A 26,991-nucleotide genomic window follows, 5' to 3' on the forward strand; every position below is an offset into this window, starting at 1 on the left:
AGACGGGCGCGTGGAAGTGCTGATGATGTGCACGTTAGTGGAAGGCGTCGGAAGGCAATTGAGGCAGAGGACATGAGTTACTTTGGTGGAGGAAGTTGCGTCGTGAGAAGAGGCAGCGGTTGTTGTTCTCATCATCGATTTTATTTCGGGGCGCATCTGCGTGATACGCGCGCCTGACGTCACCATGATCGCACGCTAACACATGACATGGCTGCCACAATCCTCGCCCCAAGTTGCCCACGGAGAAGGCTCCCACAACAGTACCCTAATGCCCTATGCAGCCCGCGAGAACGCTCACTATAGCACAAAATAATGGTATCAAGCCAACGGCCGGCTTTTCATGATCCTTTCAGAAGCCTCTGCGCCTCCTTCGTCGACAGTCCGAACACGTTAATCAGGTAATCGAGCCTGCGCCGCCCATTAGTCTACGTATCATGCATGTCGTTAGGCTAGAAAACTTACTTTATGTCTCCAGCGATCCTCCTCTTCACGGCCTCAAACTCCACCTCGACCTTGTCCTTGGCCGTCATCTGCCTCTTGTCGCTAATCGTCTTGACCCGAACCTTGAACCTGCCGCTGACTGGCCTGTGGTCTGACACTTTGACGCAGTCGTGCCTACGGTAATCGACCTGCTTGATTCGGCCCAGCCCGCGATACAACAGTCTATCGCACCAAGCTGGAGAGCGCCTCTTCTCTGACGTGTCGTAATTATCAGTACCGACGTCGTATTTGTACGTTGGCGGGAAATTAATAGGCGCCTCGTTGAAGGCTCGTAGTCGGAAGCCAGGATTTCGTTTGCGCGATAGAAGTAATTGATCGCGGTCAAGCAGCTTGGCCAGATTCCCTTGGTTCACTGCACTGATGACGGTGTCCCGAGGCATCGAATCGATCCGGTAATTGAGATCACCATTCAAGACACAGATTTCGTGATCGAGGATCATGGATCCATCTCCACCACCGACGAAGAAGTTCGCGCAGTCGGACGGAGAGCGGTTCCGCGGTAGAGGCGCCGCTTCCATGATAGCGGCGGCGTCGTTGTTACGATGCGTTGTCTGTGTTTGCCCAGCCGCAAGATGGCAGTTTATGAAGCAAAGGGAGGAGTCGTCGAGGAAGAATCGGACTACCAGAGCACCCTTATTGCCAACGCGTCCGCTGAAGCCGAGCTTGATCTCAGCAGCGCAAACGTCGCGGATCTTTGAGCGTTCGGATGCCTTGATGAATACACACGTGAAGAGGCCGACCAGGTTGGCGGTGTGTAGGAGAGTGTAGTTCTGGCGCGGAGAGTGCTCGTCGAGGACACGCATCAGGTGGTCGCGCCATGCGCGGTACTGGTGAGACATGTGTTCGTTCTCCGTTGCCTCTCTGCTCTTCTTCTTCTTGAAGAAGCTCTTGGCCGTGATTTTCTTATCTTCCAGATCCACCAATTCCTGGAACCCGAAGACAAGAATGTCTGGGGGATCTTCTGGCTGCAGCAGTTCCCTGAAGAAGTTCTGATCTTGCTCGTTATGCCGTAGGCTCGTGGGTTTTGTTGCACCCGCATTCCAGGTCATTACTCTGACCGAGATCTCTCGGAAGTCGCAGTATTCAGCGTCGCGTTGCTGCATTTGGGTTTCTGTCTTTGTTAGCAACATCTAGAAATGGGTTTCCAATCCTACCTAGCCAGTCATTCCTCAGCATGCCGTCCCAAATTCGCAGCATGCTGTCCGTGCCTAGTGAGGCAACTTGCAACCTGTCGAGCTTCCAAATACTCGTCCGATCTGCGATGATACCCGCAATGGGCTTCTCGTGAGCTTTCCAGTCCTTCATCACCTTCCACGGCGTGCTACTCGTGTCGTAGACGTAGATCATCCCGGTACTATAGCCAGCCCATAAATAGTCGCCCACACCCACCAACGAGCTGATCTTGTACAAGCTCACGTTGATGACCCCTAAGCACTCAAAATTCTTCTTGGCGTATATTGTAATTTTGCCGTCCGTGTGTCCAAAGTATATGCGATCCGGCTGGCTGCTGAGTATTGCGCCCGAGGTGACGTCTCCCACGTTCTGCTGCGAGAGGCTACCTTGAGTCATCTGCTGAAAGTAGTTATTGTCGACCGTCCGATTGTAGACCCGGATCTCCTTTGTAAAAGCGATCCACAACTGAGATCCCGATATGATCGAGAAGGTGTGGCCTCGGGGTACGCGAAATGTAGACGGCGTCTGCTGAAGGGTAGGTGATCCCGTCTCGTCGGGAAGCCAGATGTGGAGCTTCCCATCATCGTCGAGAGACCACATCTCTGAGGCATAGCGGAATATCTTCAACACTGGCGAACCTTTATGAGCATTGGACTTTGTGTGCACTAGACTCTGCGTTGGGATGTCGAGCTCGTGCATCTCGCCGATATTCGTGCCGAGCCATAGCCGCTTGCCTTCGTCGTCCACGTTCTTAGCGGGCCTGAATGCCACTGACGTAGCCTTGACAGTTTCTCCATGACTTTGACTCATCAACAGCCTACCATTCAACACGTTCCACACGTTCGTGACATAGCCGGTTGTGCATATGTACTCCCCGCAGATGGCGAAGAGCTTCGTCTCATAGCCGGTGGGGATCAAAGAGGTACCTTCTTGGAACACCGGCGGTCTTCGATTGGCTTGCGATGAGTCCGGGTAGTCGGTAAGAGCGGTCGTGGGTTTCTCGTTAGCTGTATCCGTGTCATCTGAATCATAGGTGTACGGTTGGGAGGCTTGCGCTGGGGTCTGCGTCGAGGCTTGCGCCGGGACCTGGTTTGGTCTCTTGAATTCTCCGGAATTGCGCGGCGGAGGTGGTTTCGGAGGCTCTAACGATTTTGTGGGTGCTGCTGCGGCCGTTGCCTGAATACGCCTAGGGGGAGGCATGAACTTGTTATTGGTTTCCGCGACAAGGGCAGCTGGCCGAAATGTATCCATGGATCGCCGAATCGGAGGTTCAGGCAACAAAGGCCTCTGGATCACCATGCTCTTCCTCAGGTCTACATTGTCCTTCTCTCGCCGCGCTGGCAACGCAGGCCGGTCTTCAGGACGGTCGCTCGGGGGATTTGCACGAGACTGAGGCGCGAATTTTAAGGGCGGGTTGCCCACTATGGCGCGAGGATCTGACGAGGGAAGTCTCTCAACCAAAGAATGATGCACAGGGGGAGGGGGAAAGTAGCTCTCTTTTGGAGCGGCACCTCTGGGTTTCGAAAGCCCAGGCTCCAGAGATGGCGACTCCTCCTTTACGCTGCCCTCACTGCTGCTTGGTGGAGTGCTAAACGGTGAGACACTCTCCGCCATTCCTTCCGCGCTGTGACCAGGGGCTAATGTCGTCCTCGCGGAAGGTTCTACAGAGTGCGACTTGCTCAAGATCTTTGGTTTCCCAGCGCGATTGATGGGCGGTGGAACAGAAGACGCAGGAGCCGCAGGGCGTTCGAACGTGCCGCTTTTACGGGGATCGCCCGAAGGACTTGCTACAGGGCTGGCGGGGAAGAAGTGTTTCGACTCTAAAACTGGCGTGGCATGTCTGCTGGGTACCTTGAAAGTCTTCGTTCCGTTCGAAATCGGTTGGGCATGAGTAGGGGAGTCCACAGACGCAGGCGGGAGGGTTCGCGAGGGGAGCGGAGAGTGGATGTGCGGCTCGGAGGGTATTGGGGGTGACTTGGGGGATTGCACGGTCACTCTCGGGGGTGATCTGGTGGGCGACCTGGGCGGAGAGAAAGCCACCATCGACGTCGGCCGAGGCTTTGAATTGCTCCACGGCGACCCTGGCGTTCTGCCCCGCGGAGTAGTCGAACCAGTCCCGCTGTAGTCGGCTAAATTTGGTGTTGAGGTGCGCCCTCCGTTTTCCCTTGGAATGTCCAACGATTTCCGCCCGTTCATCTTCCTGTGGTCCTCTGGCATGGCGAGGCAGTCGACTGCGGCGGGGGAGGGCTGGCGCGGGGTTGTGGGCGCGGGCGACTTGTTCGTACTGAGCATGTTCTCAAAATGACTGCGGAGTGAGGACACCGGCTTCTGCTTCGCTGTTAGCATGCACTCTTCTTTGAGGTTGCGCTACTCACGATGGACGAGCCATCGGTGCTCTCCTCGTTGGAGCGCTCCATGTTGTGCGCTCCTCGTCAGCCAACGCCAGGGTCGGTTTTATAGAAGCTCATCGACCGCCGAGGAGTCGTTCCCATTGAGCGCTGGCTGTAATTTTGGAAGAATGGCAGCCCGCGGCCGGGGACTGTTCATGCAGCGGGGGGCTCGCCGGCGGCCACAATGGAGCGAGGGACGGACTGGAAGAATAGTAGCGAAGGATACGGTTCGTGCGGGCGAGAGGCGAGGGGCGAAGCGATCGTGGAGGCCCTGCAGACGCGTGGAGTTCTAAGAATGCTCGACAGCAGGGAATGCCGGATTCGGCGGGGAGAGCCTTGTACGCAGCAGCCGGGCAGTGTTTCAGCGCGCGGCCAGCAGAGCACGCGTGTGCTTGGGCGGGTCCACGGGTGTGTTGGAGCAGCGCCGGAGGGCGAGACGGGAGGAAGCAGCGAGCGGGTGTTGCGGCGACGAGCGAAGGGGAGCGGTGTTGGCGGTCTCACTCGTCGATGTGTGGCTGACGTCGCATTCACCGGGCCTGCGTTGTGGTGCTTGGCCCTGAGCGGAAACCCCCGCCGCAAACTTTCCGCGTCCTTGCAGCACAGGACCCTGTCGACACGCCGGCGGTCAGGCACCGGAGCGCAAACGCGTCGATACGAGCACGCCAGACATCATCGACACTGCAGCAGACAGCAGGCCCGTCTCAACACCTGCACCATGTGGTACGCATGCGGCAATTCTCGCGGACCCCGCAGCACCTCCGCTGACGCTCCGCAGCAAGCACGTCCTCAACGCCCAGGTCGCCATCCGCGCGCCCTGCTGTGAGTGCGCCCGCTATATCCACGCATACACCATATAGTAACACACACCCAGGCCGGAAATGGTTCGAGTGCGCAGAGTGCCACCAGGAGAACTCCGACCACCCGCTGCTCCAGAGCTTCGACATGACCTTCGCCTGCAAGAAGTGCAAGAAGTGCTTCCGGAAGGACTCGCGGGAGTTTGAGGAGAGGTACGGGGGAGGAGAATGGCATACACATGGGAGGCATGCTGACGGAGGGGTAGCGACGAGTACTGCCCGCATTGCGACAACCACTTTGTGCTTGATGCCTTGACCCCCAAGGCGTCACTGCAGGTTGAAGGCGAAGACGTCCGGAAAGACGCGAGGTATGTGCGCCACGGCATTTTTACGGCGGAATAGATACTAATGGGGCCCAGGATGCTCAAGGACGGCCGCGTGCGCGTCGATGGGGAGAGGTCAATATTCAACGTCAAAGACGCCGCAGACCGCTTGGGATGAGAACTGCAAGGGCGAATGCACTCGATGAACGAGGGAGAAGGGTAGCGGAAAGGCTTCGTAATAATGCCAATGCCTCAGGAGACGCAGCGCCGCGGTCAGCGAGGGAGAGAATGTGCGCTAGATATGCCATATGTTGAGCACTAGACGGACGTATCTGTATAGTACAGATCCCGAAAGGTCTATCACCCGGACGCCAATGCTATTCATGCGCCAACCCACCCCCTGCGTCCACTCCCACCCTATGCTCCGGACCCCGAGCCCTCGCCAGCCGGCCGTGTGAGGATGGCCGCCTGGCCCGTTCCTGGAGTGCGCCCAGGCCTCCTATTCGCTACCTCTTCCTGCTTCTCAGTGTTGATGTTCTCCACGTACTTCTCAATGTCCTCCACTGGGAGCATCTCAAGCGATTTGCCCGGCGCCATGACGGCAATCTCAATGTTCTTCGCGCCGGTCTGCACCACCTCCAGCAGCGACTTGACAGTCAGCTTGATGGTCTCTTCCCGGTCCATGTCGCCCTTGTGGTTCCGCTCGAGGAATTCGCGGACTGTCTTGCTGGATCGCCCAATGGCATTGGCTTTCCTGTGCAACAGTTAGTTAGCCTCGTGACTCTTCTTCCCCGCCCTATATGTCTATGTGGAAACCTACCATGCCGAGTAGATACCGGAAGGCTCGGTCTGGTACAGCCGCGGCGTCTTGTCATTCGGGTCGAAGCCCACAATGAGCGTGCTGATACCAAACGGCCTGACACCGCCACTCTGCGTGTACCTCTGCTGCACGCCGGCCACATATTTTGTGATGTATTCTATTGACACGGGATCCTCGACGGTGAGACGGTGTGATTGTGCTTCCAAGCGGGCCTTGTCGACGAGGATGCGAGCGTCAGCGTTCAGGCCGGCGAAGGCGAGGGCGACGTGGGTATCGACGAGGCAGATCTTCGAGGGCGTAATCCGGGTATCCTGCAGCTTCATTGCCGACCGCTTCTCGCAACCGAGGACGACGATGTCTTTGCCCTTGACTCCCACTGCGCAGGTACCTGGAAGCGCGTAAGTCGTCGTTCAGGCGGTTTGAGCGCCAAATAGGGTGGACTAACCTCGCTTCACGGCCTCCAGCGCATACTCGACCTGGAAGACGTGTCCATCGGGACTGAAGACTATGCGCGGGATAAGTATTAGCTCCGCCTAGAACTACAGGACATTGTGTGTTTGTACCTGAAAGAGCTCGATCGTAGCCCGATGCCATGGTGCAGAGTCAGCGGGAGCTTTTTACGGCGGTATAGAGAGGATTTCGGCGCTTGAAATGAGAGATACAAGGGGAAGGCGAGCGGTTGGGGGGTTATGGAGGTGCTGGCTGATCGTCGGAGCTGCGAGAGCTTCCGCGTCGTCGCTTCCACCTAACAGATGCCAAGCCTTTGGCCCGTGTCACCCCTGCCCTTAGGTCATCGTTCATGATTTATCGCCAGGGCGAAAACAGCCCCGTCCCCCACTCTTCACTTTCGCTCTGCAATTGTCTTCCATGGCAACCTCTTCGCGCTTTGTCGCTTCATTGCGACGGACGGCGTTATCTCCTCGGGCTTCACCATGCATTAAGCGCATTAGACCTGTAACGCAGGTCAGATGGACTGGAAGTACCTCAGCTACGTCCGAACCTCATCAGCCGGATGCGAAGGGTACGGTGAAAGGGGGCCCGGCCCCTGCAAAAGCCGTGAAGTTCACCTCCGAGATGTAGGTAGAGAGCAATTCTGCCTGATGAGTGCCAAGCTTAGCCCTTCAGGTATCCGGAAATCCAGAGAAACTCCAAGTTCACCAACCTCTCTGAGGAGCATGTCAAGTACTTCAAGGACATGCTTGGTTCAGAATCTGCCGTGGTGGAAAGCTTCTCGAAAGATGCATCGGAAGACATTGAGCCCTACAACAGCGACTGGATGCGCAAATACCGCGGACACGCTAAGCTCGTTCTCAAACCCGCAACTACTGAGGAAGTGAGTAGGATACTGAAGTACTGCAATGATAATATGCTGGCTGTCGTGCCTCAAGGCGGCAACACTGGCCTTGTGGGAGGATCTGTTCCCGTCTTCGACGAGATAGTCATCAACCTGCAGCGCATGGACAAAATCAGGTCATTCGATGAAGTCTCTGGTATCCTGGTTGCCGATGCTGGCGTTATCCTTGAGGTCGCAGACAACTTTCTGGCCGAGAAGAAGCACATCTTTCCACTCGACCTGGGCGCTAAAGGCTCGTGTCAAATTGGAGGGAACGTCGCAACCAACGCTGGAGGGCTCCGTCTCCTACGATACGGAAGTCTTCATGGTAATGTTCTGGGTATCGAAGCTGTACTGCCTGACGGTACTGTTATAGATGACCTCTTAGAGCTGAGAAAGAATAACACCGGCTACGATATCAAACAACTCTTCATTGGTGGCGAGGGAACCATTGGCATTATCACGGGGATCTCGATTCTATGTCCGCAGCGGTCGCCTGCTGTCAACGTCGCTTACTTCGGCCTGGAGAGCTTCGAACATGCGCAGAAGGCATTCCGAGCAGCGAAGAACCAGCTCTCGGAGATCCTATCAGCCTTCGAGATGATGGACGGGCGTACACAGAAGCTGTTGAACAAGGCTACTGGAAAGAAGTTACCACTGGAGGGCGAGCATCCTTTCTATTGCCTTATCGAGACGAGCGGCTCAAACACCGACCATGACAGCGAGGTGCGTACCTCCATAGTATAGCGGCGTGTCCTGCTGACAATGCTCAGAAACTACAAAATTTCCTCGAAAATGTCATGGAAACCGAGATAGTATCCGACGGTGTTGTTGCCCAAGATCAGACACAGATGGGCGAACTTTGGTCGTGCCGCGAAGGTGTTTCAGAGGCCCTCGGCCACTGGGGCGGTGTCTACAAGTACGATCTTTCGCTTCCTATCGCCGACATGTACGATCTAGTCAACGACGTTCGGGATCGCCTAACCGAGGTCGGCCTCGTCGGAGACGACGATTCGCATCCTGTGGTAGATGCCGTAGGATACGGTCACATGGGCGACGCGAATTTGCACCTCAATGTGCCAGTACGAAGGTATGATAAAGAGGTGGAGAAACAATTGGAGCCATACGTGTACGAGTGGGTACAGAAGAAAAATGGCAGCATCAGTGCCGAGCACGGACTTGGTATCACCAAAAAGCCGTACATTGGGTATAGCAGAAGCGACACCATGATCAAGCTAATGAAGCAGATCAAAAATTTGTATGACCCGGTCAGTGTCTCCCCTTTGATATCCGTGTAACACATTCTAACTACTTCACCAGAACGGCATCATGAACCCTTACAAGTATATATAATTCTCGCATAGCATTATTAGAGCCCATATCTTTGGGCATCATTCTCGCCATGCCCCCTCTCCGTCAAAGGTTCGATTTCCTGATTCTTCCCACTTCCAACAACTGCATAGCGTTCCTTTCGTAGACCGCCTCCCTCTCTTTTTCATTGAACAGATGCTCCATCCCGTCCTTCATTCTATCCGCGAACTCCTTCACGAAGCGCGTGCGCGTGAAGGGGAAGTCGCTTCCGTACAGTAATCTCTGATATGAGATGTCGAATCCATGTACGAAAGCCTTCAACTGACCTCGACCGCCACTCTCGCCATCGAAGACGAGACCAGCTAGGTCGAAGTAGAATTGCTCTTCGATCTGCTTCCGCACCTCCCGCGGTGTCAAGATCTTCCCACCCGGGACGACGCTCGAGAACCTAGTAAACCGGGTGATCAGTGGTGGTAGACAGCCTCCGGAATGGGGGATGATGAAGCGCATATTTGGGCAGCGGTCTACGGTTCCAGAGTTGAAGAGATTGACTACTGCCCGTGCGGTATCGAAGAGGAACTCGAAGACTGGGACCGGGTACTGCTCCCCAAAGGGAAGTGCGTCGATGGTCTCGGCCGAGGATGTCGCCGTGCCGCATTTGATGCAGGGCTTGGTGGGGTGGATGAACACGGTCGCACCCAGCCTATTCAACTTGTCGAATACCCGATCTAGGGCCGCTGCCCCAAGATAATTCCCATGGTAGTTAGTCATGAGCCCGAAACCGTCGCATCCCTCCTCAACCGCCCTGTCGATCTCCTCGAGCGCAGCTTCAACATCCGGCAACGGCAGCGATGCCCAGAACCCGAACTTCTCCGGATGCGTCTTCTTCAGTTCCGCAGCGTAGGCGTTGCAGCGTCGGGTGAGCTCCTTCCCCAGCTGGTCTTTGCCGGGCACGATGTGTGTTCCCGGGGAGGAAATGGACAGGATGGATTTGGTAACGTTGCAGGTCTGCATCATTTCGAGGTGGGCTTCGGCTGACCAGGGCGGGATTTCGGGCATCCCGTCCACTTTTTCGTGACCGTTTTCCATGAGGGCATCGTGGTAGAAGGGCGGGAGAAAGTGGGAGTGCACATCGATGCTCGGAGGGAGTAGATTGGCCATTTTGGGCGCGTAGTTTGATAGACAGCGAGATATCGTATGGGACCGATGGCGTTAAACAAAAGATGAGTTTTGGATCACGAAGAGAAGGGCTCACTTCGGCCGAAAGTGCACTTATATATTCAGCCTCCCGAAGCCACGATTCCCGGCGGAGTGTGCCCGTAGCTCGCGCTACGCACCGGATCCCGCATAGTTTCGGTACCCCAACGGGCCGGGGAGGCGCATACGAGGATGAGTTGGCAACTGTTAGCTACGTTTGTACCATATCGTGACCATGTACGTTCTTCACGAGTTCGCAGCCAATCACAGTAGGATATGCTGGCTTCATGCCTATTGTTGACTGCATCTTACATCCTCGAGGCCTGAGGTTCGATTGTGGCGCTGTGGCGCTGTGGCTAGTGGCTGGTGCGTCGAGCCCGAAAGCGCAATCCCGGCGGCGATCACTTGCCCCACATGCTTTCCTCGCGCTGCGTGCCACTTGCTTTCACAATTCTATCACCGCCGGGCATGACTCTGCGAACACCACCGCCCTACCCCTCCCCACCCCCTACGCCCGCCAGGCACGATGGAGAAGGTTACGGATAAGATCAAAGCCCTGCCCGATGGCGCCAATTACTTCTCGCTTGAGTTCTTCCCGCCGAAGACGTCCATGGTTTGTTGCCCCTCTTATCTGCGGACTTCTCCAAGGCGTGCGAGGACCTTGTTGACAACGAGGTAGGGCTTCGCGAATCTTCAGACACGGCTAGAGCGCATGTCTCAGGCTCTACGACCGCTTTTCGTAACAGTCACCTGGGGGGCTGGAGGCTCCACCGCGACGAAATCGCTCGAGCTCGCCGAGATATGCCAGCGCCAACTGGGACTCACGACATGCCTGCATCTGACGTGCACAAACATGAGCCGCTCGCTCATCGACGAGGCGCTTGAACAAGCCAAGGTGTTGGGGATGCGGAACATTCTGGCCCTGCGTGGAGATGCACCCCGGAGCAAGGAGTACCGAGAGGAGGGACAACTGCCAGAGGAAGACTCGAACAATGATTTTACGTGGGCAATCGACCTGGTCAGGTACATCAGGAGGCAGTACGGAGACTACTTTTGCATTGGCGTTGCTGCGTATCCCGAGGGCCACTCCGACGAGAGCCATCCCGAGCATCAGAGTCTCGAACACGATTTACCGTACCTGGTCGAGAAGACGAAGGCCGGCGTCGACTTCATCATGACGCAGCTATTCTTTGATGTAGAGGCTTATGATAAGTTCGAGAAGGTGCTGAGAGACCATGAAAGCGGAGCGTTCAAGACAATACCCATCATACCAGGCTTGTTGCCAATACAGTCATACCAGATCCTGCGCCGCGTCACGAAGCTGTCGCACGCAAAACTCCCCGCCGATATGCTCGCTCGACTGGACGCCGTGAAAGGCGATGACGAGCTGGTCAAACAGGTCGGCGTTAAGGTTCTTGATGAGGTTGTGGAACACCTCAAGAGGAACGCGGGCCCGGGGAAGAGAGGGTTCCATTTCTACACGTTGAATCTGGAGAAGGTGGTATCGCATATTCTGGAAGATTGTCATCTCATCCCGCAGCCGCTCGTGGATGAGGACGAGGAGGCAATCGAGACAACACCTGCTATCAATATCTCACCGCCGAATGGTGCCATGGCGAACCACGAGCGACGACGTCTCTCTTCGTTCAACTCAAGTCCACACAACCGCGTTATAATACCCAGGCCTTCCGTTTCTAAGTCCAGCCACTCGTACGAAACAACCGAGACTGAGGCTGGCATACCCAAGGAACCGATCAACACGCGCGCCAACACGCTCGCTATTTCGGAAGGCGAAGGCTCATTAGGCCGAGAAGCTACATGGGACGACTTCCCGAATGGACGGTGGGGCGATGCTCGCTCGCCAGCTTTCGGCGAGATCGATGGTTACGGACCAACCTTGCACGTCAGCACACCGCAAGCCCTCAAGTTGTGGGGTCATCCAGTCGACAAAGACGACATCTCGAACATCTTCAAGCGGCATATTGAAGGGGACTTGGACGCCATACCGTGGAGTGAGCAAGGCCTAAGTCCAGAGACAAGTACAATCAGCAAAGAACTCCTCGCTCTCAATGCCAAAGGCTGGTGGACAGTCGCGTCGCAGCCAGCGGTTAATGGAGTCAAGTCTACCGATCCCGTATTCGGCTGGGGTCCTAGGAACGGCTTCGTCTTCCAGAAGCCCTTCGTAGAGTTCTTCATTCCTTCAGCCGATTGGAAGCAGCTGCAACCTCGTCTCAAAGCGCACAACCAAATCACATACTTCGCCGGCAACGCAAACGGCGACTTCGAAGCAAGCAGCGAGGACGGCGTGAATCCAGTGACGTGGGGCACGTTTGCCGGAAAGGAGATCGTCACGCCGACGATTATCGAGGCCGTGAGCTTCAGGAGCTGGATGGAGGAGGCGTATAGTATCTGGAGGGAGTGGCAGAGGATTTATCCGCCGAAGAGCGCAACGAGCAGGCTGCTGGGCGAATTGAGGGAAGACGTCTGGCTGGTGAATGTTATTTGGGGCGATTTTGTGGAAGGGGATGGGTTGTGGGAGTTTTTGACCGAGTAGTGCGGCGGGGGCTGTACTGTACTTTGCTGGAGAGGGAGAGCGGAGATCGCGAATTAGTTAACTAGCTAATACCTTCATCGCATGGCTGGCTGTGATGTGGGTTTCGTTAGGACCGCGGACACCCTGTGGACTGACGATCTTCTATTCTCGTTTCTGGGGCGCTGAGGGAGTTTGCGAGCTGGAGTCTAAGCGTTAGGAGGGCCGCGCTCTGAAGGTGTCCTGCGTCTCGGACTATCGCGAAGACCCTTTCTTGGAAAGAAGTATATGTTGAGAAGTGGAGGCGGGTACTGGGTGTGCTTATGTAATGGATTTGGGGAGCATGGACTCAACCTTCGCCTCGCTTTTCCACTACAACCTCTTCTTATTATCTCAGCACCCGGCACAACACAAATAGAGGATACAGGGGAGTTTTATGGGAATTCATTAACGCAGTAGGGATACTGGTAAAGTACTATATGAAGTCCCGTAGCAGCAGATGCATGTATCCATTACCAATCGTTCTCATCCCACGGTATAGTGTCTCTTTTCTGCAACCACCGTAAGAGAAGATCCCCGATCTGCTGCACGTATAGGATTTGCACCAGCTCCACATACATCTCCCGCGCCTGGTCTTCGTTGATAAGCTCGCGTTGCGACGACTGATAGCAGACTTCCTTCAGCTGGGCCCCCATCTCGGCCCGCTCGCGATTGTAGACGTTGTAGTTGGATAAGATGGCCTCGTGCGTTTCGTTGGGCTCTTCGCCTTCCAAGTGGGCGTACTTGTTCGCGTCGACGCTGGCGACGAGGCTTTTGTACTTGTGTTCGTGGGCTTTGACGGCCTCCATGGCGCTTTTCAGAGCGGAACAGTGCTCCGATTGGTGAGCAGTGTCCCAGGGCTCTCGGGCTTCCTCGGCGGAGACCTTGTCGACCTCCTGCTTGATTGTGTGTATCGTGGCGGAGAGCTCCTTTAGGTCGTTGTTGGCCGCGGCGAGGTCGTCTTTCAGTTTGAGCGCTTCGGCGGCGGCGGGGGGCCCCTGGGCGTTTTCGGTGCCGCTTGGGGAGGTTGTGGCGGCCATTGTTCTTTGGGGCTCGAGAGGAGGGTGGGTGGAATATGTTGTGGGTGTGGAATGGGTCGTCGATTCAATAGTGGGTCTTTGATCAGGAAGAAGTAGTAGTTGCCGTGTTCTAATACAGCAAAAGTTCCTCTGGGGCGGGGGAGCGCTTTATATGCCGTACCGGGGGCAAGGGCTGGCTCATTGACCGCGTTACTCATGCAAGGATTCGTGTCATACTTAACTTCTGCGGTGAGGGAGTCACTGATGTCCAGGCTTGCGTAGACTCATAGGCTGAGCCGGGTCTTTCTGTGGCCTCGCTGTTAAGCTCTTGCAGTTTTATGGATTGGTTTGAGAATCTTCATGATAAGGAATACGTCAATGTAATGGCACGGTATAGGGGGGATAAGGTCTGGGATTTGTGTGTATGAGTACAGTCAGCGCTATGCGCAATAACAACATTAACACCAGAAGTCCTTCTCTAGACGCTCTAAAGTCTCCTTCGTATCATCATAGAACCCTGCTACGTTCTGATAGGACTTCCCGTCCATCGGAAATTTAGCCCGGGTAGCGTCCGCTAACTTCTTCAACTTCTTGCTGAGGTCGAGTTCGCCGTACGTTTGGTGGAAGGGCTTCCAGTGATCTTTTCGAAACTTCTGAACAAGGCTCTGTCCTCTCTTCTTCAGCTCCCGGACTCTTGCCTTATCCCTATTCTTCTGATTCACTTTCTTTGCATCGTTGAGGTCGTTTCGCACTGGCCTGGCGACCTTAAACAATTCACCTCCGGCTTTGGACAGAGATGTCAGTGCCTCGATGAAGGCATAGTCGGGTGTCTCTTGCTCTGGCGGTTCTTGCTGAGATTGGTTGCTGGCCTCGGCGCTCATCGTGAGATTGTTGTAGGTTTTCGGTCCGTGGATAGTGGTAGTATGAGATCGTTGTAGTTTTCGGTCTGTGGAGAGTGGCAGTAGCCGTAAACGGGGTTTGAATCTGGTGGTATTGATGATTTGGCAATTGGTGATGGTGTGGGGTATAAGTGAGGAGAACGAGAGCACCCTCTGGCGAGATACTGGGGCTTTTATATGTGGCCGAGCCAAGCGCTGGACTCATCTTCGTGCAGTCATGTCATTGGCGGAGTCATATTCGTGCTCCACCATTATGTATACTTTATCGTCAGCGCCGCTGAGCTTGAGCGGCGCATCGCTGGGAGAGTCATATTCAAATCTAGTCATTATATATCCATTACAGTCAGAACCGCTGAGCTCGAGCGGCAAGTAGGTAGGTGAAGACTATGTACTCTGGCCTGCGCTTCTTCCAACGAAGCCGGTACATGATGTGAACTTATTCCCACTTCATCTCCACTCCACATTTAGAAAGAAGAGCCTGAATATCCGCCCATTGCTTGGCCTGTAAATATTGGAAAGGCCGAAAGATCAGGACCGTTTGCAAGACAGCCGCAGCCAGGCCTTCCCACGATTCCTTCAACTCCTTTTGCCTAGCAATCTGCTCCCCCGACAAACACTGAACATACCGCCTACCATCAAGGATGATTCGGTAAGGCTTCCGGACATGCATATATGTGAGCGCCCCCATACAGAACAGCCTGTAGATGTTGTTCTGGAGCTCAGCGGGCACTCCTGATTGTTCTAACGAGCGAACGTATTCCATCGTTGCGACGAGGGCGTCGTATTGTTCTTTGAGGACGTAATTAAGAGCGTCGACATCTTCTTTCGCTTTCTCGAGGTCGAAAGAGAGTGTGGAGCGTGGACTGATCTGCATTCGGGTTCCGGGACAGATATGGCGCGGTGCCTTGGGAGCTTTGCGGTTGGTACGCAGGGTGGAAGGGGTTGTCGGTCTGCGAAGGCATTTTCTTGGGTAAAGTTGAATAGTGTGAGTAGTAGTGCTTTGTGGTAAAGGAAGCAGGTTGAATGGATGATTGATTGATGTACTTGCCTTTTCGCAAGCAGTGACATGCAGCTGGGGAAACAAAGATGGTGTAAGGAAAAAGAGAGCTAGCCTTCTTCCAGGAGAATTTATAAATCTGGGACGTCCCGTAGCCCGTCATAGGTTCGTGCTGACAGCTTGGAGCACTTTGTCATGAGTGAGCCAGGTCAGGTTTTGGGTATGAGTGTAATGCAGAAACCCGATTCAGCTAGTCATAGCGAAAGCTGGAGGTTAGCAGCGCATCTTCGAAAACAGCAGTCGGAATAATGAATCCAAGATTACGGGAAATCAAGTCACGTCAAAGTGGACCCAGTGGAACGGAACCGCCAATGCAATAATATAGAGTATCTAGCTAGGTCGCAAAAACAAATCGGTAGTGACAGTACAATGAAAAGCCCTCCGTACCATTACAACAGTGCCCGTAAGTTACCCGTCATCGCCTAGACCTCCACTCTTGTCTAGCTACAATTTTCAAAGCACTTCCATGATCTCGCCTGTCTTCGGCTCCTTTTCCTTTTCGAGCCACCGCGGATACAAATCGTCGATCTGCTGAAGCTTGGCCAGGAGGAGTTCATCGGGATCATCGGGTTTACCGCTCAGGAAACTCTCGAATGTGGATGCTGCCTCTAGCACTTTCTGTTGCACGGAGAGCAACGCTACTTTGAATCTCCACACATCGTGATTGCCGTCCCCGTGCGTCGACGTGACGTCGTAGTGTTCGCGTATCTTTTTGGGAATTCTCGACAAACGATGCAGTTCGATTTTGATGCTCTTGTATAGAGCTTCTTTGGTAGGAAAGTCAGGTAATTGCTCATCCAGAATGAGTTCGGGTATCCCGAGGTATCCGATCTTCTCGCGCAGGCGTTCAACGTCACTGCCGTATGTGTTTTGGATCCAGGATATCCCCCCTTCCATACTCCTCTTGATATTTTCGGGAGTCTCCGGGCTTCCTCCTCTCTGGTTGGACTGCATTTCTCGGTTTGGTGCTTTGGTGTGTTGCTGAAGGTAATCTTCCAAATGCTTATGGTCGAGTGAGTCGATAATTGCGGAAATGTTCGCGAGGATGTAGAGGAGAATGTATGCGAAAGCTTTGCAGAAAATAGTTGACTTTGAGGTAGGTGGTAATGAAGAGGTGCGTGAAGGACGGGCGAGGATTTAAATAGAGGCGAACAGTCACAACTTGGGCCGTGCGTTGCCGACAGTGCCTCATAGCTTTCCTCAAGCGACTCAGCAAGCACCGCCAGGGGTATGTCATAATATCGTGGCTGTTTCGTAGCTGGACGCTATTTTGAAAGAGTAGGAAAGACGGGGAGAATAGGCCGGCTCATAAGCTGCGTAGGCTCAGTCCTCAACCAACATCATCAAGTAGTTCATCGAACCTCGAACGTTCTGTGCCATGAGTTAGTTCACATGGGCTGAACTAATCACGTACTGTGAAACTGGCATCATTATGCGATACGCTCGTGCAAGGAAAGAAAGAAGACTCTCGATTCAAAGCGGACACCTGCGGAGATGTCTCGGCAGGAACAGCCATACAACCATACAAACCCCCCTCGACCCGCAGCGGACTGCTGTGAAGATTACTGTCCCGGAGCCGCCATATCGTCATTCAACAATCTGCTTAAGCTCGTTGCATTGTTCGGAAGTTAGGGCGCTCTGGTACTTCCCAACCATATCGCGCACCCACTCCCACTCGAAAGCACAAGCATACCGGACATTCACCGAAGTATTGCGGGCCTCATTCACACTCTCTCGGGCCTCACGGCTCAACACCTCATCCGTATCAACACCCCGAAACAACTCGTCAATGTCCGTATAAACCAATGTCTCGTACTGTGCCTGCCACTGATTCAATGCCTCCATTATTTCTTTTATAGTACCGTATATCCTCGCTTGAAGTTTCTTTATTAGGTCGATGTAGTAAGCCTCCGTGAATCCAAGAGGCACGTATTGAATTAAAAGCTTGATCTCCCGGTGCCATTCGAGGAGAACATTTGCGGCCGCGCTCTTAGGACGATAAACATCTCTGGAGAAATTTCGAAGGGCATTGAATGCGGCGTTTAGGCCTTTATGATGCTCACGTATCTTCTCCACGTCCGCCATGGTTCGCGAAATAGGCGACAGGGCCGAGGATGCTGGGGTAGGCATGGGTGAGAACATGGCGCTCGGTTCGTCGACTGATCGATCGTGGGGCTGAGAGTGTCCGAGAGTGTGTTTGAATATTTTGTGCTTGGGGGTGTAGGTTTGATGAAGTCGTACTGTTGGAAGAGTTAGTTCTATACTTGACTGGGAATTCAAGAGTTCGTCCGTGCATGTGAGCACGCACTTGAGTCACTTTGGTTGCACAGTCATTCTTCAGCAGCGTCGCACATTAAAACGCTTTGATAATTCGATAATGCGTATGGCGTGTGCTCTAGTGCAAGGCTTGATATAGGATCTTGACATTTGATTGGAGGCCTAAGGGCCTTGGTACCGAAAATCCATTGTTGCGATTTTGGACGAAGTCTTTGCTAAAGAGAAGCATTCTGAAAATGTGCAACGCGAATAGCACGTACGTAGGCGACAATACGCGTTCTGCTGTTGCGAGTGACTCTTTATCAGCCATGGGCTCATGTTGGTCATTGCGACGAGTCACGGAAGGATGCGTCATCCAGGCGATGGACCCCTTCACAGGAACGGAAACAACACCATAACTAGGCAGCGCTGCAACTATACTAGTATTCAAAAACATGTTTGACAACCATCGGCGCCGTTGTCATAATTTTGACATGCCAGTGCTTGATTTCTAAGGTCGCCTATTTGAACTCTGGGCTCACAATATCGATAGGCGGCAGCATAAGGATGCAGCCCTCGCTCGCCCAAGCTGTATGAACTTTGGTCAAGCTCAACCAGCGCGCCTCCGCCCGGCAGTGGGAAGCGACGACAAGAATTGGCTCCTCTTCGAAGCCAGGAATGCATCACCAAAAGCCGCCTGTACAGCCGCTTCTAGCAACATATGAATCGAGTTTCCCAGGGATATGATGTTTCGATCCCTAAGATCGAGGTGCGGGCGGTATACCGTGTTGCAGATACCTATTATGGCATCGAACATCAACCCAACGGTTTCGGCGTAGTCGATAACCATTGGCTTCCCCGTTGCGCCGGCCGAGGTGATGATTTCGCGTTGATCATTGATGCGATTCCACTGTTGGATGAGCTCGAGCGTCCATTCAAGCCATAGTTCGATATTGGTCTCGTGAAGCATCTTTAGATATCGGAGGAGATCGATGCACTTTCGCTGGAATACTGCGGGGTTGTGCTCTGTGGGATGGGGGTCTGGATGGCCCCAGTTCGTGCCCCCGGGCGACAAGGGCGTTGGATTCCATACGTAGTACAACTCCGCATCGAACGCCGGGTAGCCGTCAACCCAGCACCTCGTGAACCACCATTTGAGATTGGAGAGCCTGATATCGGGCGCATCTGCTCTACCTGTTGCTTTCGAGACCCCGTGAAGCACAACCGTCGTGTTCCACTCGGTGAACTTCACACCGGATAGTCGCTCGATATCGTGGAAGATCCCTCGCCGATCGAAGAAGGGACGGATGTTGTTGTGAGTAACATGAACGACGAATTCTTGAGGGAAGCGCGGGTGCATCTCTTGGAAGATTGCGTTGCACGTTAGGCTCAACGGCGGGATGTTAGTATGGAGACGTCCGGCCTGGTCGATGGCGATCTCGTTTAGATGGCGGTGGTGGGTGAACTGCTCAGCCCAATCGATATCGAAATTCTGATTTTCGCATCCGTCATCGTTGTTCGTGCTGGCGGAGCTGCATTCGACGTCTGCAGGCAGAGCGAAACATCCCTCCAGGATAACGAGCGCATAGGCTACCCCAGGTGGCGCCACGATTAGCAGAGCCGCAGTATTGATAGAGCGAGTGCTTACCCATGTTCCTGATTTCGCCGGGTAGATCAAGAAAGCCTTTTGCGGAGCCGAGCTTGAGCATTGCACGTCAACAAGAAGTATCCCCTGTATTCTAGGAGCATCTAATAGCTCACCTACCCCACCTTCAGCACCTTCCATCCGGTTCTGTCCTGGATCCATGAGACCTTCTCTCGTCACTCTACGATCCTCGATTGTAAATGAATTGGGGAGCTACAGGAGAGTATTTCTCCACCTTTGATTCCGCGGAATGTTTGACTTTATATAATGCAGCTCCCCGATCGTGATTGATTGGTTCGGAATTTGTTGATGGTCACGTTTCACTAACAGCGGGACTTCTGTGACTCCCACGGTGTGTCGTAGTGAACACGTACGAGTCGTGGTGTACTTATTCCAGCACTACTGACCCCGGTACCGGCATATTACGGATTATGGAAATGCAGCGCGTCTAGATATATCTTCGATGCTGATGGTCGATGCAGTCGATTCGTAGGATGCCGTCGAATGCCAATCAGAATGCTCGGCTGCAGCGACGCCGACCACAGCCGCATCTTCGACATTCAACATTTCCATGGGGTTCGATAAGAGTGCGCTTTTGGTCTTCAACATGGAAGCGAAACAGCGAGAAGGGGTCGTCAGGGCCGCGTAGGTGCCAATGACGTCAGCTTGACTTAATTCACGATGCTCGTGAACCTTCATAAGGGCATTCCGCCAGTCCTGTCAGGTAGCAACCCAGTATACCAGCTCCTCGCGCAAGCGCAATGCCGCAGTACAACACCCCAACGGGCACTTACGCCTATCCGGACGCGAAGTCAAACTTCCCCGCGTTCCCCAAGGTCTCCTTCGGCCAGGCGGTCGCGATCGGCATGGGAGCAGGCGTCGTCGGCGCCCTCACGCAGGTATTCAACTCCAGTAGTCCAGGCCTCCATACTAATAGCAATCAGCATGGCCGGCACCAGCAAGATCGAGCAATTCTTCACAGACCGCCCAAACTCATACGTCCCAGCCCGAACCATCGCAAACCACCTCGGCGTCTCCCCAGCCCTCTACTCCCACCATCCGGACATTCTCAACCACGCGCACCACCTCAGCATGGGCATCATAGCAGGCGCTATCCGAGCAGGAATGTCGTACTATGGTATCATTGGGCCTATTGCGAGCTTCGTGCACACGGGGATCCGCATCGCAATCGACCAGTTCGTGGAGAATACGGCGGGGGTGAGCGCGATGCCTTGGACGTGGCCGATCAACGAGCAGGTCGTTGATTTGATGCATAAAGGGGTTTATGGAATGGTTGTGGGGTATATCTGCGACTATCTTGTCCGGGGCGTGGACTGGTTCAATAGCTAGGACGGAGGCTCCTCGTACTGTGAGCGTGGGAGTCCGAGACCCGAAATGCTGGAGTTGTTCAGAGGGCGACAGAAAAGGTCGGAGAAAGCCATAGAGGCTGTTCAGCGAGCACGCCAAGGAAGTACGAGGCGGGTCTGTGGGCTGCAAGACAAAGAATGAATGCGTGTCAATCAAGAACATTGCTCTGCTCTCCGAGAATGCGTGTCCGTTTGGCCCGAGACGCATCATGCGACCAAGTTGAAGAAGAAAAAGGCGGACCTCTCAAACTGTTGAATTTACGGTTTGATTATCGCTTGACATACCCAATAGGGAAACCGGCTAACCCGTGTTCGTATCTGAATGGCGCTAACCCAATAGTGGGCATCGTCAGTCATTTCCTGAGAGCATATTCTTTGAAAGTCGTCCAATTGCAAATGGCTAAGTCGGTCGAACACCGGATAAGCCTGTCGGTCGAAAAGCGGCCTTGCCTGCCCGTATAGCGCACAGCGAAGACAACACCGTCTGGCCGAAATCCCACAGCGGAGTTAAGGATTGCTTCGTGGCACTTCTTGCGAAGATATAAAAGGTGGCAGTAGTTCCTACTGATCCCTATCATCCTCAGCATCTTCAAATCATATTCATCTTTGGTCTACTCACGTCTAAATTCCCAGAACTAGACCTACACCATCAAAATGGCCCAACAGTACGCGTGCAACCAACCCTCAACCTTCAAGAACCACATCCAAAACATCGCCATAGTCGGTGCAGCAGGCCAGGTCGGGAAGTTCATCTCTTCCGCTCTCCTCGAGAAGAACAAGTTTAAAATTACCGCTATCACCCGCGAAGGTAGCACCAACACGCCGGTACCTGGCATCCACATCGCCGCCGTCGACTACGACAAGCCGGACACCCTCGTCGAAGCCCTAAAAGACCATGATGTCCTCATCATCACCATGAGCGTGCGCGCTCCACCAGGCCAATCCGCGAAGCTGATCGAAGCTGCCGCGAAAGCCGGCGTCCCCTGGGTCTTGCCCAACGAATTCGGTGGCGATGGAACCAACGAGGAGCTCGGAAGAGACATAGTGATTGGTCCCGGCAAGAAGAAGGACCGCGACCTCATCGAATCGCTCGGCGTCTCCTCCTGGATCGGCATCGCATGCGGCTTCTGGTACGAGTATTCGCTCGCCGGACCGGGCTTGTACGGCATCGACATCGCCAAGCGCGAAGTCGTGTTCTTCGACGACGGAAAGCAGCGCCTGAACACGTCCACATGGCCGCAGACCGGCCGCGCAATCGCTCAGCTCCTCTCGCTTCCCATCCTACCCCAGGACGAAAACGACAAGAATGTTACGCTGAGCTCCTACCGCAACCGCTTCGTCTTCGTATCCTCTTTCACGCTCAACCAGCGCGAGATGCTCGACTCGGTGCAGCGCGTCACCGGAACCACGAACGCGGACTGGGAAATCTCCTCGGTTCCCGCGAAGCAGCGATTTGAGGAAGCGCAGAAGAGGATGGCGACGGGCGATTACCGTGCTTTCGCAACGGTCCTCTACACAAGGGCTTTCTTCCCCGGTGACAATGCCGCCTTGTTTGAGGTTACGCACGGCTTGGATAATGAGAAGCTGGGGTTGCCGAAGGAGGACCTTGATGAGTATACCAAAGAGAGCGTGAAGCTGGCCGAAAGTGGGTACTTTGCGAAGATTTTCGGCAGCAGTTGAGCGTGATCTTGAGGGGAGACGCTGGGGAGCCTGTAGAAGAGGACTGGTCGTATTCAGTAGCAGATGAACCCACATCAAGTCTTATTACTAGCTTCCATCATGCCCGCACTGTGGTAGTTATGTTGGCAACATTGCCTGTCCTTGGTCTTTACATCAGCAACCAACAGTTATGCATGAGCCTCTATGCACCTAGGCAGCGAAGGATAAAGATGGTATGGAAAAACCACTGGGGCCCCGAAAATGCCCGGCGACAAGGTAAGATGCAAGTCGTCACAGAATAAGAAGGCCGCGGGTAGAAAAGCTTGGGAAGAAGATGCGGACGATGAAACGAATTTTTAAGGCATAGACCGTTAGGGTTGATAAGAGAGCAAAGGTCTAGAGAAAGGTACGTATGGGGCTAAAGGGATGATTGCCCTTCAAAGAGACTAGGAGCAACGAAAGGGTAAGACAATCTTCACTTACGTTTCATTGCCCAATGAATATTGCTCAATGAACCCTTCAATCAATTTACTCAAGTGATGACTCAAAATACCAAGAGAAGTCTCATCAACATGTCAGCACGCGGCCCGTCGACGATCGGCGGCCCTAATCCTCACCTTCGGTGGCGCCCCATTTCCGCAACATGGCCTGCACCTTCCCCTGGATAGCCTTCCTGGCGGCATCCCTATCCATTCCCTCGTTCAACATCTCATCGTACCTCGTATGCTTATGCCTGATGTGCGCAATAACGGCATACAGCACCTTTCGGGGTATCGGAATCTGGCCGGTCCTGCCGACCCTTCCTGAATACTTCCTAAACCCATGCTTCAGCACCGCTTCCCTATCATCCTTTGGTATAAGCGGAAACCGCCTGTCAAGTTCGGTAGCAGCGGCCCGGATTAGGGCTGCGTCTCGCTGCTCGGTGGCGAGGCGGCGGGCCGGGAGCGTTTCGTTGGCGAGCGACTGGACGTGGAACAAGATGGATTTCGGGACGCGGATGCCAAGCACTTTCTTCTTCTTGTCTTCGACTACGTATACGGGTTTTCCTGCTTCGTGGGTTAGGCGGCGGCAGTGCAGCGTTTTGTACTTGATGCCTTTCTTGAGGAAGGCGTAGCCCTTGGGCATGGCTGTGCTTGGTTCGACTATGAATTCGCGGCGCGGCATCGCTCTGGTTTGCTTGTAAGTGGCTTAGTGAGTTTCGCTCGAGGTTGAGGGCTTGGATGCGATGCTGTATCGCGCAGAAGACGTGTTACGTGGATAAATATATGGGCAAGAGCGGGTCGAAGAACAATGCTTTGTCTAGCATCGCTGCTCTTTATTCCTTATGGAAGGCTACAAATAGCATCAAAGATGATTATTCGGGCGCGGCAACAAAGCAACGAGAACGATGCCATTGTTGGACGCGAATTCGCGGTGCAACGAGGGAACAAGACCGCGTCGTCCACGGGCGTCCACGGGTCTGCTCCCATCTAGGCACAAACACGTGAAGTCGCGTTTCCCGTCGCTCGCACCAAGGCCGCTTCGGTCACAGAATCATTTTCTCTACACTGCACTACCATAATTTTGCGATTGGGACAATCATCAAGCATGGCCTAGGCCGTAGCTCACTCCTAAAGAAGGAGGACGCTCACTCATGAGGATGGTGCATAGAGTGCATCGTTTCATTTTAGTGGCTATGTACAGTGTGAGAGACATATATACATGATCGCCCGGCCTAAGACGCGTTGATGGCAGCGAGGACGGTGTCGTAAGCCGCCTTCGGCTTGTAGCTGGAGTCGAACAGCAGCGGATTGCCGGAAGGCCTCCAGGAGTCGCTATCACGAACACCCCAGACGGTGATACCAACGCAGTTCTTCGCCTGCATGCATGCCTTGACCACGTTGGTCCAGTCGGCAGTCGAGGCGTTCTGGATGTCGACCTCGGTCAAGGCGCACTCGGGAGCTGCAGCACACAGAGCGGCCATGGCAGCGGGAGCGTTAGCACCCTGACCGGAGGTCAAGTGGCCTTGCGAGCCAATACCATCAATCGGGATGCCGGCCGAGATCCACGACTTGACGTTCTTGATCATGCCCTGAGTCTTGGCGTAGCTGGCTTGGTCAAGGTTGTAGTCGTTGATGTACAGCTTCGCATCCGGGTCCGCGGCACGCGCAGTCTCGAAGGCGATCCTGACGAAGTCCTGGCCGAGGACATTGTAGAAGACGGAGGAGCGGAAACTGCCGTCCTCGTTGAACATCTCGTTGATGACATCCCACGCGTAGACCTGACCCTTGTAGCGGCCCATGAGAGTGTTGATGTGGTTTTGCATGGCCGAGGTCAGCGTGGCTTTGTCGCGGATCGATGAGACCCAACCAGGGAGCTGAGAGTGCCAGACGGTCGTGTGGCCACGGAGGAGGAGGTTATTGGTCTTAGCGAAGTTGGCCGTCTGGTCGGCAGTGCCGAAGCTGAAGCTACCCTTCGACGATTCCGTGGCGTCCCACTTCATGCTACTTTTCGTTAGAACAGTACCGCTGCAGTGAGTATGATATGCTGTCACCTGTTCTCCGGAGTGATTTGGCCGAAGTTGGCCTTGATAATGGCGCCATTGGAACCCGTATTGAAACGGTTCGGGTCAGTGCAGGTGCCAAAGTACTTCCTGCCCTTGGCCACCATGGCGGCGTTGATGCTCTCAGAAGCCTGGCGCTCCTCAAAGAGCGACTCTGGCTCGGCCATGGGGAAGGCGGAGACCAGAGCACTGGCGGACAGAATCGAAGCAAGTAGGAACTTCATGGCGACAGGTGATCGTGCAAATCGAGGGGTGTCGTGGGAGTCAAATGGACCTCATGGACATGCCCCGGCGCTCTTATACTCGATCCCATCTCGGAGCCGGCTATCTTCCCGGGCGCAGGTATAATCAGAATCTGAAAATAGCCAAGGCCGCTCGGCGAAAAGTCGCTTTTCATTCCATTCTGATGGAGATGGGTGCGGTATGAGAGGTGTTGATTAAACGCCACGGTAAATGCATGCCGATAGAAAGTGCCTTCCCCATGGAACAATATTCCGGCAGATCAGGGAAGGCGATCGTCTGGGGCGGACCCTTGACTATGTCCGTCGAAGAACACCTTGTGCGAATCGTGAGGCTCTCGGCGTAATTCCCTATATGACTTTGACATCCGCGGCTAAAGTCGACCGGGTCCTCACCCAGTCAGGTGAACAGCCAAGAGTCTATTGTCCCATATTAGTTGAATGTGTTGCTTCCTTTTTCAATATCCATAGCTCGATCAAACCACTCTCTGTATGTTCGATTCGTGGAGAAATTGTACGTGACGGTGCAAGGTTCTCCCATGAACCAGATCGAGTAACGGAAACACTCCATGCATGGCTCCGATTCGCGTCTGGCGACAAGCACTTCCCCAGGAAAGCTGATATGACTTGCCCTCTCATCCGGGAACAGAATACTGGAAGGCTGTCGAAGAGCGGGAGAACATTGTGCCACGCAGCGCTATTGGCTTCGCGAACGGGAAGCTCCCCTTCTCAGCTAACGCAAATAGAACAGTAGGCGGAGATCAACCGAGGCTGGACCACATCCAACTATAGACGCGGGAGGAATTGCGAGATGTGTTGAGTATTGACTTGACAGTGCGGCGTTCGCAGCGCCTTCCTTTAGGAGAAAGCGGCGTCTGAGTTGATGCTGACCTTCACACTATGCTCCTCTTACCGCTCCGCGACTTGCCAACCCCGGATGACGCGTGATGGACAAAGATGATGTGGGATGGAGGTGTGAAGCCGGGCTCGAAAGGGTCCAGGTGTTACACGCCGTGTGGCCCCACAAGCTTGAATTGCGCTAAACCACTTTAGGCCCCTAGGCCTCAATGCCTCGGCCCGGAGACACCACACTTATCGAACATCACTCTCGCCTCCAGCCAACTGTCCTTGCAAAATGAACAGCATAACGTGCGTAAGCACCACTGCTCTGCGCTGCCGCTGCCCCTGCATCCATCTGCTTCTGCATCCATCAGACCGCTCGCCCGCTTCCGCCCTCGGGCAGTGTCCTCCCTAGCGTCCTGCTCCCCAGCGCACTGCACTTCCCTCAACCGGGACGGCTTGGTCTCCCTTCTGGATCTCCTCGCAGACTTGACCGGATCCTAATGGCTTGGCTGCATGCGGATGGCTACGACATTGCCGTCCTGATCGATTTCCGGGAAGCTCTGACTGCCTTCACGCATCTGTGCTCGTAGCTGGAGACGTGCCGCATTGAGTGTCTGTTGGGCCGCGAACGTGCTTGGGGGATTCCGCAGGAGCGTTACGAAGGAACCTCCGCCCCGGCCGTCGCTCGACTCGTTTGTCTGGCGGAACGCATTGGCTCTGACTTTGTCCGTTCCGCCTCCGCTTGAAGAGGATGATGCTGGGGCAGAGTCGCTACGTCCGTTCTCCGGGTACGGAACGAAATCGGTGGTGCACGCAGGTCTATCGGTAGGAACGGAATCAGAGGGAATGTATTCGACCGATGGCCGCAGAGAGCCGAATCGGCGACGAGAAGATGCGCGGAACATGGTTCTTCGACTTTTCTGTAGATGCTGGTAACGGATGTGGTGATACGACTTGAGATAAAAGAATGCGATTATATGAGAGGGAGAGAAGAAGGGAGGCAACGCGGGATGGGGAGAGAATGCGGACACAGTTTTAGGATACCGCAGGTGCA

General features: G+C 54.3%; 16 protein-coding genes across 16 annotated transcripts; 6 read left to right on the forward strand and 10 right to left on the reverse strand.

Moving 5' to 3' along the window:
* Positions 1 to 175: 175 nt before the first annotated feature.
* Positions 176 to 4,258, reverse strand: BU26DRAFT_65609 (DNase I-like protein). Its single transcript, XM_033836164.1, has 4 exons — positions 4,050 to 4,258; positions 1,656 to 4,002; positions 463 to 1,612; positions 176 to 408 (listed from the first exon to the last, which is right to left on the reverse strand). Exons 1-4 carry the CDS (start codon positions 4,089 to 4,091, stop codon positions 339 to 341), a joined length of 3,609 nt encoding a protein of 1,202 aa, XP_033681294.1. The 5' UTR covers positions 4,092 to 4,258; the 3' UTR covers positions 176 to 338.
* A 387-nt stretch (positions 4,259 to 4,645) lies between these two features.
* BU26DRAFT_521725 (uncharacterized protein) lies at positions 4,646 to 5,574 on the forward strand. The gene is made up of 5 exons (XM_033829607.1): positions 4,646 to 4,784; positions 4,840 to 4,883; positions 4,936 to 5,071; positions 5,125 to 5,226; positions 5,278 to 5,574. The coding sequence occupies exons 1-5, from the start codon at positions 4,780 to 4,782 to the stop codon at positions 5,357 to 5,359; spliced, it is 369 nt and encodes a 122-aa protein (XP_033681295.1). The 5' UTR covers positions 4,646 to 4,779; the 3' UTR covers positions 5,360 to 5,574.
* BU26DRAFT_521727 (N-terminal nucleophile aminohydrolase) lies at positions 5,315 to 6,716 on the reverse strand. The gene is made up of 4 exons (XM_033829608.1): positions 6,565 to 6,716; positions 6,447 to 6,506; positions 6,002 to 6,389; positions 5,315 to 5,935 (listed from the first exon to the last, which is right to left on the reverse strand). The coding sequence occupies exons 1-4, from the start codon at positions 6,593 to 6,595 to the stop codon at positions 5,599 to 5,601; spliced, it is 816 nt and encodes a 271-aa protein (XP_033681296.1). The 5' UTR covers positions 6,596 to 6,716; the 3' UTR covers positions 5,315 to 5,598.
* Positions 6,717 to 6,868: 152 nt separating this feature from the next.
* On the forward strand, positions 6,869 to 8,687 carry BU26DRAFT_431940 (D-lactate dehydrogenase-like protein 2; the record flags this gene model as incomplete). The annotated part of the gene is made up of 4 exons (XM_033823945.1): positions 6,869 to 7,077; positions 7,127 to 8,060; positions 8,108 to 8,602; positions 8,655 to 8,687. The coding sequence occupies 4 exons, from the start codon at positions 6,869 to 6,871 to the stop codon at positions 8,685 to 8,687; spliced, it is 1,671 nt and encodes a 556-aa protein (XP_033681297.1).
* A 32-nt stretch (positions 8,688 to 8,719) lies between these two features.
* On the reverse strand, positions 8,720 to 10,111 carry BU26DRAFT_65672 (amidohydrolase 2). The gene has a single exon (XM_033836165.1). It carries the CDS (start codon positions 9,804 to 9,806, stop codon positions 8,751 to 8,753), a length of 1,056 nt encoding a protein of 351 aa, XP_033681298.1. The 5' UTR covers positions 9,807 to 10,111; the 3' UTR covers positions 8,720 to 8,750.
* A 193-nt stretch (positions 10,112 to 10,304) lies between these two features.
* BU26DRAFT_607516 (methylenetetrahydrofolate reductase 2) lies at positions 10,305 to 12,833 on the forward strand. The gene is made up of 2 exons (XM_033835759.1): positions 10,305 to 10,455; positions 10,522 to 12,833. Exons 1-2 carry the CDS (start codon positions 10,369 to 10,371, stop codon positions 12,394 to 12,396), a joined length of 1,962 nt encoding a protein of 653 aa, XP_033681299.1. The 5' UTR covers positions 10,305 to 10,368; the 3' UTR covers positions 12,397 to 12,833.
* Positions 12,834 to 12,839: 6 nt separating this feature from the next.
* Positions 12,840 to 13,451, reverse strand: BU26DRAFT_577896 (uncharacterized protein; the record flags this gene model as incomplete). Its single annotated transcript, XM_033834411.1, has 1 exon — positions 12,840 to 13,451. One exon carries the CDS (start codon positions 13,449 to 13,451, stop codon positions 12,885 to 12,887), a length of 567 nt encoding a protein of 188 aa, XP_033681300.1. The 3' UTR covers positions 12,840 to 12,884.
* Positions 13,452 to 13,888: 437 nt separating this feature from the next.
* On the reverse strand, positions 13,889 to 15,203 carry BU26DRAFT_567785 (uncharacterized protein; the record flags this gene model as incomplete). The annotated part of the gene is made up of 2 exons (XM_033833692.1): positions 13,889 to 14,376; positions 14,963 to 15,203. The coding sequence occupies 2 exons, from the start codon at positions 15,201 to 15,203 to the stop codon at positions 13,889 to 13,891; spliced, it is 729 nt and encodes a 242-aa protein (XP_033681301.1).
* Positions 15,204 to 15,839: 636 nt separating this feature from the next.
* BU26DRAFT_567786 (uncharacterized protein) lies at positions 15,840 to 16,340 on the reverse strand (the record flags this gene model as incomplete). The annotated part of the gene is made up of 1 exon (XM_033833693.1): positions 15,840 to 16,340. One exon carries the CDS (start codon positions 16,338 to 16,340, stop codon positions 15,840 to 15,842), a length of 501 nt encoding a protein of 166 aa, XP_033681302.1.
* A 633-nt stretch (positions 16,341 to 16,973) lies between these two features.
* BU26DRAFT_507899 (uncharacterized protein) lies at positions 16,974 to 17,528 on the reverse strand (the record flags this gene model as incomplete). Its single annotated transcript, XM_033827032.1, has 1 exon — positions 16,974 to 17,528. One exon carries the CDS (start codon positions 17,526 to 17,528, stop codon positions 16,974 to 16,976), a length of 555 nt encoding a protein of 184 aa, XP_033681303.1.
* A 724-nt stretch (positions 17,529 to 18,252) lies between these two features.
* On the reverse strand, positions 18,253 to 19,593 carry BU26DRAFT_607517 (uncharacterized protein; the record flags this gene model as incomplete). Its single annotated transcript, XM_033835760.1, has 3 exons — positions 19,404 to 19,593; positions 19,291 to 19,342; positions 18,253 to 19,232 (listed from the first exon to the last, which is right to left on the reverse strand). The coding sequence occupies exons 2-3, from the start codon at positions 19,292 to 19,294 to the stop codon at positions 18,253 to 18,255; spliced, it is 984 nt and encodes a 327-aa protein (XP_033681304.1). The 5' UTR covers positions 19,295 to 19,342; positions 19,404 to 19,593.
* Positions 19,594 to 19,817: 224 nt separating this feature from the next.
* BU26DRAFT_521730 (uncharacterized protein) lies at positions 19,818 to 20,858 on the forward strand. The gene has a single exon (XM_033829609.1). It carries the CDS (start codon positions 20,233 to 20,235, stop codon positions 20,635 to 20,637), a length of 405 nt encoding a protein of 134 aa, XP_033681305.1. The 5' UTR covers positions 19,818 to 20,232; the 3' UTR covers positions 20,638 to 20,858.
* Positions 20,859 to 21,308: 450 nt separating this feature from the next.
* Positions 21,309 to 22,334, forward strand: BU26DRAFT_607519 (NAD(P)-binding protein; the record flags this gene model as incomplete). Its single annotated transcript, XM_033835761.1, has 1 exon — positions 21,309 to 22,334. The coding sequence occupies one exon, from the start codon at positions 21,309 to 21,311 to the stop codon at positions 22,332 to 22,334; it is 1,026 nt and encodes a 341-aa protein (XP_033681306.1).
* A 585-nt stretch (positions 22,335 to 22,919) lies between these two features.
* On the reverse strand, positions 22,920 to 23,477 carry BU26DRAFT_507903 (uncharacterized protein; the record flags this gene model as incomplete). The annotated part of the gene is made up of 1 exon (XM_033827033.1): positions 22,920 to 23,477. One exon carries the CDS (start codon positions 23,475 to 23,477, stop codon positions 22,920 to 22,922), a length of 558 nt encoding a protein of 185 aa, XP_033681307.1.
* A 550-nt stretch (positions 23,478 to 24,027) lies between these two features.
* BU26DRAFT_507904 (glycoside hydrolase family 10 protein) lies at positions 24,028 to 25,079 on the reverse strand (the record flags this gene model as incomplete). The annotated part of the gene is made up of 2 exons (XM_033827034.1): positions 24,028 to 24,796; positions 24,847 to 25,079. The coding sequence occupies 2 exons, from the start codon at positions 25,077 to 25,079 to the stop codon at positions 24,028 to 24,030; spliced, it is 1,002 nt and encodes a 333-aa protein (XP_033681308.1).
* On the forward strand, positions 25,053 to 25,950 carry BU26DRAFT_65725 (uncharacterized protein). The gene has a single exon (XM_033836166.1). It carries the CDS (start codon positions 25,309 to 25,311, stop codon positions 25,846 to 25,848), a length of 540 nt encoding a protein of 179 aa, XP_033681309.1. The 5' UTR covers positions 25,053 to 25,308; the 3' UTR covers positions 25,849 to 25,950.
* The last annotated feature ends 1,041 nt before the right edge of the window (positions 25,951 to 26,991 follow it).

The sequence above is a fragment of the Trematosphaeria pertusa genome (genome assembly GCF_010094035.1).
Source record: "Trematosphaeria pertusa strain CBS 122368 unplaced genomic scaffold BU26scaffold_11, whole genome shotgun sequence".
NCBI classification, from domain to species: Eukaryota; Fungi; Ascomycota; class Dothideomycetes; order Pleosporales; family Trematosphaeriaceae; genus Trematosphaeria; species Trematosphaeria pertusa.